At 38.2% G+C, this 13287-nt stretch overlaps 1 protein-coding gene and 1 long non-coding RNA gene across 5 annotated transcripts in view; one reads left to right on the top strand and one right to left on the bottom strand.

The window, feature by feature from the left end:
* Positions 1 to 13287, bottom strand: part of LOC123506967 (double-strand break repair protein MRE11-like) — a 35968-nt gene that overhangs the window by 4304 nt on the left and 18377 nt on the right. For all 4 annotated transcript variants that reach the window (XM_045259428.1, XM_045259427.1, XM_045259429.1 and 1 more), the window contains one exon: positions 6631 to 6683. In XM_045259428.1, coding sequence (XP_045115363.1) covers positions 6631 to 6683 — 53 coding nt within the window. The remainder of the gene's footprint in view (positions 1 to 6630; positions 6684 to 13287) is intronic.
* Positions 1 to 13287, top strand: part of LOC123506968 — a 28209-nt gene that overhangs the window by 11471 nt on the left and 3451 nt on the right. The gene's annotated exons all lie outside the window — the stretch shown is intronic.

The following is a 13287-nucleotide window of genomic DNA, read 5'->3' as shown; positions in this document are numbered from 1 at the left end:
GCGAGATACAACAAGGGAAGATGTTGGGTGAGGCTGCGATGATGTGCAGCCAATCAGCTCATGGGATAAATCCATTCCTGCTCTCATTGGTTGATCTCACGCTGAGAACCAATCACGTGCCTTGTATGAGTGCCCGTGGATATGTGCAAAGCCTCTGAGTGAACTCATCTCTTTGTTTGGCATGCTGGGAAACCTCTCACGCATCAACATGAAACAATGTGTTTTCCACAATATGGCTGTATGTTTTCATTTTTATAGCGAACCGCAAAGTGGCGGGGAACACTGTATATTATGTATACGAACAATAAATGTACAGTACTTTAGGTACATTGTCGTCGTTATTACACACCAACTTACCGAATTACTATACATATAATATTTGTAAGTGACACCACGGACCACGTGATATAGCGTAAAAATCAGCAGAATTTATCTCTTAGTATGTATGTATAAAGCCGCGAAAGTCGTGCCACGAAATAGGGAGGGAACACTGTGTGTGTGTGTGTGTGTGTGTGTGTGTGTGTGTGTGTGTGTGTGTGTGTGTGTGTGTGTGTGTGTGTGTGTTGCGGTTATTTTGCGAAATCGGTGATTTTGCAAAATTCCCGGTCATTTTGCAAACATACCAAAATCATGGTATGTTTGCAAAATCACCTTAATCGTGTGGTTACTTTGCAAAAAAACACACAAACAGGTTATTTTGCAAAAATGTCAGGTTACTTTGCAAAAAAAACATGATAACCGGGTGTTTTGCAAAATCCCCCATAATTTAGTATGTCACTTTGCAAAATAACAAAATATATAACCACAGCAACTGGCAGTTAGTTCTCAGTCGGGCATTAGTGAAGGTTCTTTCATTCGGTGGTTCACGCTTCTGCTTACAAGGAGTGAAGCTAGGAGTGGTGTTCCTGTGGTCTGGTACTCTACTTATTATCCAGCGATGGATGGAGTGAAGGTGAAATTTGACTCAGTGCTGTCTGAAGCACAGGAAAAAAAGTCCTATAATGCATCGGGTTTAATGAAAAAATGTGAATACGAGGAAATTGTTAACCAAATGAAAGAACTTGAAAAACCTGAGGTAAAGAAGACTCAAAAGGATTATCGGCTTCTAAGAAAATACGATGTCATGGAAATATCCGTTGAAGGGACAACAGTGCAAAAACTGGTTAAAAAAGGAACTGTTCTTAGATACGTATGTTCTGAAGATCTGTTTGATGCCATTAAAGCTGCCCATCTTGCAAATGGACATGGAGGGAGGAATATTCTTTCCAAAGCACTGAGTGAAAAATTTGCAAACATAACTATAGATCAAATAAAAGTCTTCCTGCAGTTCTGTGAAGAATGTCAACTGAAAAAGTCCAGTGTCCGGAAGTCTGTGGTTGTCAAGCCAATTCTCTCGAACAGCATGAATTCAAAGATAAAGGTGAACTTTATCTAGTCTGTTCAGTAAACCAACAAATATTAGTGGATATTATATATTACAGGTTGACTTGATTGACATGCAGAGTCAGCAAGACGGGGAGTATCGGTTCATTTTGAACTACCAAGATCACCTAACTAAGTTTGTGTGCCTCCGACCTCTGAAGACGAAAACTGCTGAGGAGGTCGCCTACCACCTGGTAGACATATTCTGCGACAAAGGTGCTCCTCATATCCTACAATCTGACAATGGTCGAGAGTTTTGCAATAAGGTATGTTCAGCTGTGATGGGTTGTGGGGCTGGGGAAACTAAGAAGAAAAAATTTAGTATCGTTATTACCTCCGCCTTTGTTAAAGAGTGTCAGATTAGCTCAAAACCCATCAAATACATTAACATTCTGTTTTAAGAACTTTCACTTTACTTAATGCTGCTCGTATTTTTTTCAACAGTTGATTACGGAAGTCCTCGTCCTGTGGCCCGGGTGCAAGTTAGTCCATGGCAAACCACGTCATTCTCAATCTCAAGGTTCTGTAGAAAGGGCTAACAAAGACGTTGAAGCAATACTTGCCTGCTGGCAAAAAAGATTATAACACAACAAAATGGTCTGAGGGACTGCGCTTCGTGCAATGGCAGAAGAACACACGGTTTCACAGAGGAATTGGGAGAACACCCTATGAAGCAATGTTTGGCCAGAAATCTCATCTTGGCGTTACTGCAACGAATTTACCGGAGGACGTAGTGGATGGATTAGAGACGGAGGAGCAGCTCGCTGAAGCATTAGCAGCTGATAACATTCAGGACAGCACAACTTCCATGTGCAAGGACTGTGGAGGTCCTTGCTCTATGGATGATGATATCTGCCATCTCTGTGAACGAAAGCTGGGGATTCAAGCTGAACGAGAAGGAGCTAGAAGAAAGCAACACAGTCAAGCAGAGAAAATGCAGCTGGTGTCAACTATGCGATTCAAGAAAGCGGAGGTCGGTGACAGTGTAATGGTTCCGATCCCTCTTGTTGATCGTGGGCGCGCAGAATTCCCTAATGCGAAGGCTGTTGTACTTCAAGTGGATGACAGTGGGACATGCAAACTTGGAACGAGGCACGGGATTTTGAAACAACTTTACTCGAGAAATCAGTTCACTCCTTGTGAGCAGCAGTTCCTGTCAATTGATGATGTGCCCCAGGAAAAAGAGATAAGCTTACGTGAAGTAGCAAATGCAGATTCTGTGGGCCATGGACAAGGATTTATAAAGTGTACCTGCTCTATGTCTTGTAATAACAACAGATGTAAGTGTTTTAAAAAAAAGAATGTCTGCAACAGCCGATGCAAATGTGGTTCTTCATGTAAAAACAAGTAAACTTTAATAATTCTAAATTGCTTCTTTATCTTTGTATTAAAATTTGTTTATTCTTCTATAGTAATGTCAACTATTTTGGTAAAGTACTTGAATACTTGATATAAAACAATATTTATTTATTGAAATAAAATAGAAATGGTCAACGTCTACACTTTTTCATCCAAAATGAAAGAACCTTTACTGATGCCCGACTGAGAACTAACTGCCAGTTGCTGTGGTTATATATTTTGTTATTTTGCAAAGTGACATCCTAAGTTATGGGGGATTTTGCAAAACACCCGGTTATCATGTTTTTGCAAAGTAACCTGACATTTTGCAAAATAACCTTTTGTGTGTTTTTGCAAAGTAACCACACGATTAAGGTGATTTTGCAAACATACCATGATTTTGGTATGTTTGCAAAATGACGGGAATTTTAAAATCACCGATTTCGCAAAATAACCGCAACATATATATATATATATATATATATATATATATATATATATATATATATATATATATATATATATATATATATACACGCAACCTCCGTTTAACGAAGGGGTTACGTTCCTAAAAAACACTTCGTTAAGTGAAACTTCGTTAAGCGAACCGATTATAACAAGTTTAACCCCTGATTTGAACTTCCATTGAGAGGAAGCAAAGCGAGAGTGCATCATAGTACAGTAAAAGGTTTAATGAAAGTAAAAATTATGAAGTTAAACATTTAGGTAGTTTAATTTAAGTCATTATAATGTACACTGATGTATGTATGTATGTAACTTTATAATGTTGATGATCTTAACTTTATGAAGGGAGGAAGAGTGAAACGGGAAAGACACTAACCGGCAACCTGTGGAATGTAAACAAAGTGCGCATCATTGTACTGCATACAAAACTTATGTACCACATTTCCACAAGGCTTTCCATTTTATCCATTGTAGAGTCATGAGTTCAGGTGGTTCTTTTAGCTTGCAAGAAAGATACTGTCTCACCAGCCTTCTTAATAGAGTCTGCTGACTTGAAAATAGAGACAGTATAATATGGAGTCAAGATAGTGGCCAGCACTGCTATAGTTTTCTGGCCTCTCTTGTGTCTGTGAATAATATCTAGCTTCACTTGGAGAGTAAGAGACTTCCTGGTCTTCTTACAAACACTAGGCCAATTGCAGGGCATTTTGGTGGTAAGTTGAGCTAGGGAAGACAAGCTGCTGCTGACGCTGTTATGTTTTGACTGGGGAGTGAGTGTTGCGCGTGTTGTCCACGAAAGGCTTGATCTTGATCTTTATTCTATGGGTGTCCCAGACAAAACGCGCACCACTCACTCCCCCTAGTTCAAAACAATAACAGCGTCAGCAGCAGCTCGTCTTCCCTTGCTCTACATGCCACCAAAACGCCCTGCAATGTCGCCTAGCATTACTAAGAAGACCAGGAAGTCTCTTATTCTCGAAGTGAAGCTGGATATTATTCAGACACGAGAGAGGTGAGAAAACTAATAGCATTGCTCCCCACCATGGCTTAACTCCATCTACTGTCTACCATTTTCAAATCAGCAGACTCTATTAAGAAGGCTGGCGAGATCATATCTTCCTTTCAAGCTAAAAGAACCACCTGAACACGTAACTCTGCAATGGACAAAATGGAAAAAGCCTTGTGGAAATGTGGTACATAAATGATGCTGTACATGCCACAGTTGCAATGATGCGCTCCTCCTTCATTCAACATTATAAAGTTAGCATAAATTTTGTATGCGTACATGGGTTGCCAGCTAGTATATTTCCCGCTCAACTCTCCCTCCCTTCATAAATTTTAGATCAACATTATAAAGTTAGTTACATACATATACATTAGTGTACATTATAATGACTTAGTCTTAAATTAAACTGCTTAAATGTTTAACTTCATAATTTTTACTTTCATTAAACCTTTTACTGTACTATGATGCGCTCTCGCTTTGTTTACTCAAAATGGAAGCTCAAGTCCAGGGTTAAACTTGTTATAATTGGTTAATTCGTTTAACGAAGGGTCTTTTGGGAACGTAACCCCTTCGTTAAGCGGGGTTTGCCTGATATATATATATATATATATAAATATATATATATATATATATATATATATATATATATATATATATATATATATATATATATATATATATATATATATATATGTGTGTGTGTCAGGCAAACCTTGCTTAACGAAGGGGTTACATTCCCAAAAGACCCTTCGTTAAGCGAATTAACCAATTATAACAAGTTTAACCCTGGACTTGAGCTTCCATTTTGAGTAAACAAAGCGAGAGTGCATCATAATACAGTAAAAGGTTTAATGAAAGTAAAAATTATGAAGGGGCTGTCGGGGAGGGCCGTCGTGGGAGACCATCTTGACCACGACCCCGCAGGGAGTGTTGTGTTTAGGTATTCTTTTTGTTTTCTCTTATTATTCTTATTTCTTACTTTTCCCTTTACTTTAAATACACTTCTAGTATTTAGAATGGTAAATTGTTAATTTAGCCAAACGGAAAAGCTCAGAGGGAGATGGTGACTGATTGTGGTGTGAGTGGTGAAGGCAGTGACGCAGTGAGTGTTGTGTTTACGTATTCTTTGTTTTGTTGTTTTCTCCTATTATTTTTTGCTTTCTCTTATTATTTCTTGTTTTTCCCTTTACTTTAAATACACTTCTAGTATTTAGAATGATAAATAATAAAAACATGTTAATTGAGCCAAATAAATAGAGTATTTTGTAAAATGTTTTTGGGACCACATCCCGCATTCCCTCTCTTATCTATTGTTTCTTATGAGAATTACATGTTTGTTTTACACGAATTTTGATATACGTGATGCCTCTTGGAACGCATCTATCGCGTAAATCGAGTTACCTGTATATATATTATATATATATATATATATATATATATATATATATATATATATATATATATATATATATATATATATATATATATTCATTTATATCTACTTATCAAGATTCTATTAACTTGAGATTATAGCATCATTCCAATTAACAAGGAAATTTATTTTATTATAAAAGTGTTGATTAGAAGCCATAGATCTTAATTGACTAAAAATTGACCCTAGAGGAAAATGGTGCGTTTCATCTGACTCAAGACGACGGAAAGAGTTGACGAAACAGCTAAAAACGGTGGAAATTGTCGAAGATGACGGAAAAGTGCTAGTGTGATGCCGCTTTAAGTGGTGGTGGGACGTATGTGTACACTCCTGCCATGCTGGAATGATGAAGAATGCTACAAACTCACTGAACAGCACTGCCATTATTTGAGTTGTTGGGGAGTAAAAGTGGGAGGGCATGTGAGTAAGTGCTGGCGGCTAGCAGGATCGAGGGATTGCTTGCGCAGTAGGTTTGAATACACTTGGGGGCAGCTCCAGATAGTAGCGAATTCCGGATAGTGGCAATCCGGATATGAGGGCGATTACTGTATATTCCAAAATTACATGCTACTTCACAATTTACCTTATATTGAGTTTTGGAAATGAAAATTTTAGTCATGCCATGTAATCTATATGACAAAGCTTTGATGAGCCCCATGGCAGTCCTGCCTCCCTGCCACAGTTTCCAACACTACAACAAGCTGTTCCCCATTCGTGCATGAGTGGACAGATATAGAAACAGTAAAATTCCCACAAAAGCGTAAATGCTTAACTAGTGAACATTGAGTTGTGTTCTTATTTTTAAGTGCAATTTTAAATTTGTAATATTCCCTTCCTTAAAATGTATATTCTCAGCTCTTGAGCTCCCTATGTTTAACTAAACTTTATTATTATTATCATTATTATTATTATTATTACTACTACTACTACTACTACTACTACTACTACTACTACTACTACTACTCACATTTCCGTGCTCGGCCTCTGCTGCCTCGTGGCTTGTGGGCCGTTGATGTGGTGCTAGGGAGGAGCACATTGTCAATATTGTATTACAGCACACCATAGTATAGAATAATATATATATATATATATATATATATATATATATATATATATATATATATATATATATATATATATATATATATATATATATATATATATATATATATATATATACACACACACACACATATTTGATGGGAGAGGAACAAATAATGAAGACTAAAGAGGAAAAAGATCTGGGAGTGATTATACAGGAAAATCAGAATCCCAAAAAGCACATAAGCAAGATATTTGAAACATCATATAAAATGTTGACTAATATAAGAGTGGCATTTCAATTCATGGACAAAGATATGATGAAAAAAATCATCACAAGCATGGTATGTACAAAGCTGGAATATGCAGCTGTGGTGTGGTCTCCGAGCTCTATAAGAAAATTAGAATGAATACAGAAGATTGCTACAAAGTTGGTGCCGGAACTAAAGGACCTAACACATAAAGAACGACTGAAGGAAATGGGATTACCAACCTAACAAGATAGAAGAGAACGAGGAGACCTAATAATAATGTACAAGATAGTCAATGGTATTGAAAAGATAGAAGGAAGACCTGGTGCTGGTGACAGAAAAAGATAGAAGGACAAGAGGTCATGTAAAGAAGATCAGGATGAGGCAGTGTGTGAAGGATATTGGAAAATACAGTTTTCTACACAGAACGGTAGAGAAGTGGAATGCATTGAGTATTAAAGTTGTTACAGCACAATGTGCATAACTTTAATGAAAAATGGAGACATGGAGACAGGACGCTATGAGCCCCGCTCCAACCTGTACAATACAACTAGGTAAATACACATAACACACACACAACACACATTAATATCCTTTTTTTTTTTTTTCCATGTTGGGTTTTCACTGGAATTTAAGGGCTAAAGGGGATACTGTTTGAGGTACCTTCTATTTCAAAGCCCACCCGCTAGGAAACTGTTGCCCCGAGTGAGGAAGCCCAACCTACACTCGGACCGTGGACAGGATTCGAACCCATGCGCTTGGAGACCTCTCGAACCCAAAAGCATGCATGGTTCCACTGTACCACGTCAGCCCCACACACACACAGTGGAAAAGTGGAATGCATTGAGTGATGAAGTTGTTACTGCACATAATGAGCATAACTTTAAAGAAAAATTGGATAAATGGAGACAGGACACTATGAGCACCGCTCGAACCCTTTACAATACTAGATAAATACACATATAACACACACACACACTGCTGATGATGCAAAATTGTTAAGAATAATTAAGATCCAAAAAGACTTTGTTACTGCAGGAAGATATAGATAAAATTTAAGAGTGGAGTAAGAAGTGGAAGTTAGAATCCAATGTAATGTAATGGAATCAGGAAAAGTAAGAGACCAGTATGGAACTATTTGATGGGAGAGGAACAAATAATGAAAACTAAAAAAGAAAAAGATCTGGGAGTGGTTATGCAAGAAACTCTGAGCCACAAAAAACACATAAGTAAAATATTTGAACAATGTATAAAATATTGACTAATATTTGGATGGCATTTCACTACCTGGACAAGGATATGAAGAAAAAAATTATTACAAGTATGATACGTCCACAGTTGGAATATGCAGCGGTGGTGTGGTCACCAAGCTTGAAAAAGGATACAAGAAAATTAGAACAGATCCATAGGATAGCTACAAAGATGGTGCTAGCAGGAAATAAAGGACCTAACATATGAAGAAAGGTTGAAGGAAATGGGACTGCCAACCTTACGAGATAGAAGAGAAAAAGATGACCTAATAACAATGTATAAAATAGTTAATGGCATTGAAAAGATAGACAAGCAAGACCTGGTGCTGGTGGCAGAAGCTGGAAGACAAGAGGACATGCAAAGATCAGGAAGATGCAGTATGTGAAGGATATTGGAAACTACAGTTTTCCACATAGAACGATATAAAAGTGGAATACTTTGAATGATGATGTTGCAGCACATAATGTGCATAGCTTTAAAGAAAAATTAGATACATGGAAATATGGAGATAGCCCTGCTCGAATCCTGTACAATACAACTAGGTAAATACACACTCACACAACGAGATCTAATAACAGTATACAAGATAGTCAATGGTATTGAAAAGATAGACAAGGAAGACCTAGTGCTGTTGACAGAAGAAGATGGAAGGACAAGAAGTCATGTAAAGAAAATCAGGATGAGGCAGTGTGTGAAGGATATTGGAAAATACAGTTTTCCACACAGAACTGTGAAGCATGTAGACAGGACACTATGAGCCCTGCTCGAACCCTATACAATACAACTAGGTAAATACATATACACATAGCTCTGAGCTTGCTCTATAATGGGCAAAGCTGGCTGGGTGACCAGCAGGTAACTGTGGTGAATTACACGCACGCACACACACACACACACACACACACACACACACACACACACACACACACACACACACACACAGCTGTATTGTATACATGGCCCGGTAGCTCAGTGGTTAGAACGTTGGCTTCACAAGCCAGATTACCGGGGTTCGATTCCCGGGCCGGGTGGAGATATTTGGGTGTCTCCTCTTTCACCTAGCAGTGAGTAGGTACGGGATGTAAATCGAAGAGTTGTGACCTTGTTGTCCCGGTGTGTGGTGTGTGCCTGGTCTCAGGCCTATCTGAAGATCGGAAACAATGAGCTCTGAGCTCGTTCCGTAGGGTGACGTCTGGCTGTCTCGTCAGAGACTGCAGCAGATCAAACAGTGAATTACACACACACACACACACACACACACACACACACACACACACACACACACACACAAAGGAGACCGATTAAATTACAGAAAGGCTGATATTGAGAATCTCAAGAACTATTTTAAAAACGTAAACTGGGAGGAGATGGAAAACTCAGAGACGATGCAAGAGAAGAACTTATTTTTGGAAATATACAAAACAGAAGTCATGAAATATAGACCTAAAGAAGGAAAGAAAGATTGGTTTAATGCAAGGTGTGCTAGGGGAAAGGAGAAAAGAGATGGAGCATGGAAAAGGTGGAGGAGAAAAAGAAATCCAGTAAATAAGAAAAACTTCAAGGCAGCGAGAAATGAATATGTTAAGGTGAGGAACGAAAAGGAAAAGGACATTGTCGAAAAATGTAAGGAGCAACTGAAATTGTTCTACAGATTCATAAATGGAAAAATTAGGCAAAAAGAAACAATAGAAAGGTTAAAAGGAGAGAACGGGATGGTGGAAGACCCAAAAAGTATGGCAGAACTATTAAATAATAAATTCCAGGAGGTCTTTACTACGGAACCCAAATTCGAAAGACCACAAGGTAATAGAGAGACAGTCTATATGAAAGAGGTTAAAGTAACCAAGCTTGAAATAAAAGAGTTAATGAAGGAACTGGGTGAAGAGAAGGCAATGGGACCCGGATGAAGTCTCAGGCAGAATACTGAAAGAATGTAGGAAAGAACTAGCAAGTCCTATATACAACATCATAAAATGCTCAATATAAAATGGAACAGTACCAGTAGAATGGAAAAGAGCTGAGGTGGTTCCCATATATAAGAGCGGAAGGAAGGAAGAACCTTTAAATTACAGACCGGTATCACTTACTAGTGTAACATGCAAGATGTGTGAAAGAATAATAAAGAAACAATGGATTGAGTTCCTTGAAGACAACAAATTAATATCAAATAGCCAATTTGGTTTTAGAAAAAGATGGTCGTGTGTAACTAATTTATTGAGTTTCTATTCTAGAATAGTTGATAGAGTACGAGAGAGAGGGATGGGTTGACTGTTTTTATTTGGATTTAGAAAAGGCATTTGACAAAGTGCCACATGCAAGATTACTATGGAAGTTAGAGGAGAAGGGTGGCTTAAAAGGAAGCACATTGAGATGGATAGAAAATTATTTGAGGGGGAGAGAAATAAGGACAGTAGCTAAAGATATGAAGTCCAAGTGGAGAGCAGTAGAAAGCGGAGTGCCGCAGGGATCAGTATTGGCACCAATACTTTTCCTCATTTATATTAATGACATGCCAGGAGTGAACAGCTACATAAATCTGTTTGCAGATGACACGAAACTGTGCAGAGTTATAAAGCAAAAAGAGGATTGTGAAATACTGCAAGAAGACCTAAATAAGATCTGGGAATGGAGTAAAAAGTGGGAAATGGAATTCAATGTAGACAAAAGCCATGTCATGGAAATGGGAAAGAGTGAAAGACGACCCGTGGGACTCTATAAGATGAGAGATGGAGTAGAACTGGAGAAAGTAAAAAAGGAAAAGGACTTAGGAGTGACGATGGAAGAAAACAATCAACCAGAGTGACGATAGAAGAAAACAATCAACCGGTAAGCCATATTGGTAGAATTTTCAGACATATAATTTGCTAAGGAATATTGGAGTAGCATTTCACTACATGGATAAAGAAATGATGAAGAAATTGATAAGTACTATAATAAGACCCAGATTGGAATATGCAGGAGTAGTGTGGACCCCTCATAAAAAGAAACACATAAGGAAGTTGGAGAGACTACAAAAAATGGCTACAAGAATGGTTCCAGAATTTGAAGGGATGACATGAGGAGAGACTAAAGGCTATGGATCTACCAACCCTGGAACAAAGAAGGGAGAGAGGGGATCTGATACAAGTTTATAAATTGATCAACAGAATGGACCAAGTGGATAATGAGAAACTGATCCTGAGAGAAGAATATGACATTCAAAGCACAAGATCGCATAGTAAAAAGCTGAGAAAGGGAAGATGTCTGAGAGATGTTAAAAAATATAGTTTCCCACAAAGATGTATTGAGACGTGGAACAGTTTGAATGAAGAAGTAGTGTCTGCAATGAGTGTGCATACTTTTAAAGTAAGATTGGATAAGTGTAGATATGGAGACGGGGCCACACGAGCATAAAGCCCAGGCCCTGTAAAACTACAACTAGGTAAATACAACTAGGTAAACACACACACACACACACACACACACACACACACGTCGATGGCGGAGGTGGTCGCTGAGCTCCAGAGCAATCATCTCTAATTCTACAGTTACCATTGCCTAAGAGTAACCAAGGTGGGAAAGGAGCTGGTAATGTTTGTCCCGTCTCCATATAGTCATGTTAACTGTTGATTAGCAAAATAATGTCCAGTGAAGGTAAATATAAACTGTAGCCTGCGTTTGAGCCATCAGCTGGTTTGTTTACATCTGAGCAACATGGCGGCCGTGAACTCGAAAGATGAATCAGACTTCACAGGGTTTCAAGGAATAATGGAGAAGAGCGCTTATGTGAAGAAAATTCTGGAGTTAGAAGGTAAAATTGAAAAACTGTTTGAAAAGTATGGGGGCCTGGAAACGAGTTATGACAATGTAAAGAAAGACTGTGCCGATATGAAGAAGGAAAATGAAGCACTGAAAGAGGAAGTTAAGCTAATTAAAGTGAATTGCGAAAATGTGGAGAATCTCTAGGAAAAGTGATGGAGAAGCAGGCTGAATGGAAAAAAAGTCAGGAAGTGGAAAGAAAGGAGGTAAATTACAAAGTTGCAAGTCTGGAAAAGGAAATCAAAGAGTCTGGGAGAAAACTTTGGGCCTTGCTGAAATTATAGATCAACAGATCATAGAAGAGAAGATAGCTGAGAAAGTGGTGAAGGTTATTAAGTCAAATGAGACATTGGTGAGGAAACTGTAGACAAAAAGAGATGTGTGGTGATATTTGGTGTGGAGGAGGATAAGACACCGAGTAAAATGGAGAGAGAAAAACATAAAAAGGTGATAAATAATATCATTAATGTGGTGCAGGAGGAGGAAAAGACCTAGTACAAGAAATAGAGGACTTCCATAGAATTGGAAAGTTCACAAGAGAAGGTATGAGGCCAATAAGAATCAAACTTAAGTCACAAAAGGATGTAGATGAATTGGTGGAGAAGTCATGGAGGCTAGCCCAGCAGGAAACAACAAGGAAGATTTGGTTGAGAAGAGATCTCGGTGAAAAGGAAAGAGAAATGTTAAATGAGTTGAGAAAGGAGGCTTTGAAAAAAATGAAGAGAGGACAGAAGAGGAGAAGAAAGAGTTTTCTGGAGAATCTTGGATATGAGACTGAGGAAGTGGTTCATAACCCAGAAAAGTACAGCAAGAAAGGACTAAAGAAACTTACATATGAGCGAAATGTAATGTATTCCAACATAAATGGAGTGATATCGGGGATTTTAGAACTCAACGATTACTTGAGGGACAAGAACCCAGATATTGTGGGTCTTACTGAAACAAAACTGAGAGAGGAGAAGACCTGATGATGGTTGGAGAAGGAAATATAATGTTTGGAAAAGAAATAGAGTAGGTAAGATGGGAGGAGGAGTGATGTTGCTGGTTAAAAAAGATATAAAGGTGGATCAAGTGAAAAAAGGTATGGGAAAGGCAGAAGTGCTAAAGATCAGAGCAGAAACTAATGAAGGAAAAAAGAGGCACTACATAGTGGTGTACGTACCACCTAAGACAAATGCATGGTCAGTACAGGAATATGAAGAAATGATAAGTGATACAGGAACATGTCTGGAAGAAATGTTGGGTGGCTGTGAACGAACTATAATGATGGGAGATTTTAATTG

This window comes from Portunus trituberculatus, chromosome 21 (assembly GCF_017591435.1).
Source record: "Portunus trituberculatus isolate SZX2019 chromosome 21, ASM1759143v1, whole genome shotgun sequence".
In the NCBI taxonomy this organism is placed as follows: domain Eukaryota; kingdom Metazoa; phylum Arthropoda; class Malacostraca; order Decapoda; family Portunidae; genus Portunus; species Portunus trituberculatus.
This window is presented reverse-complemented; position numbering and strand designations above follow the sequence as displayed.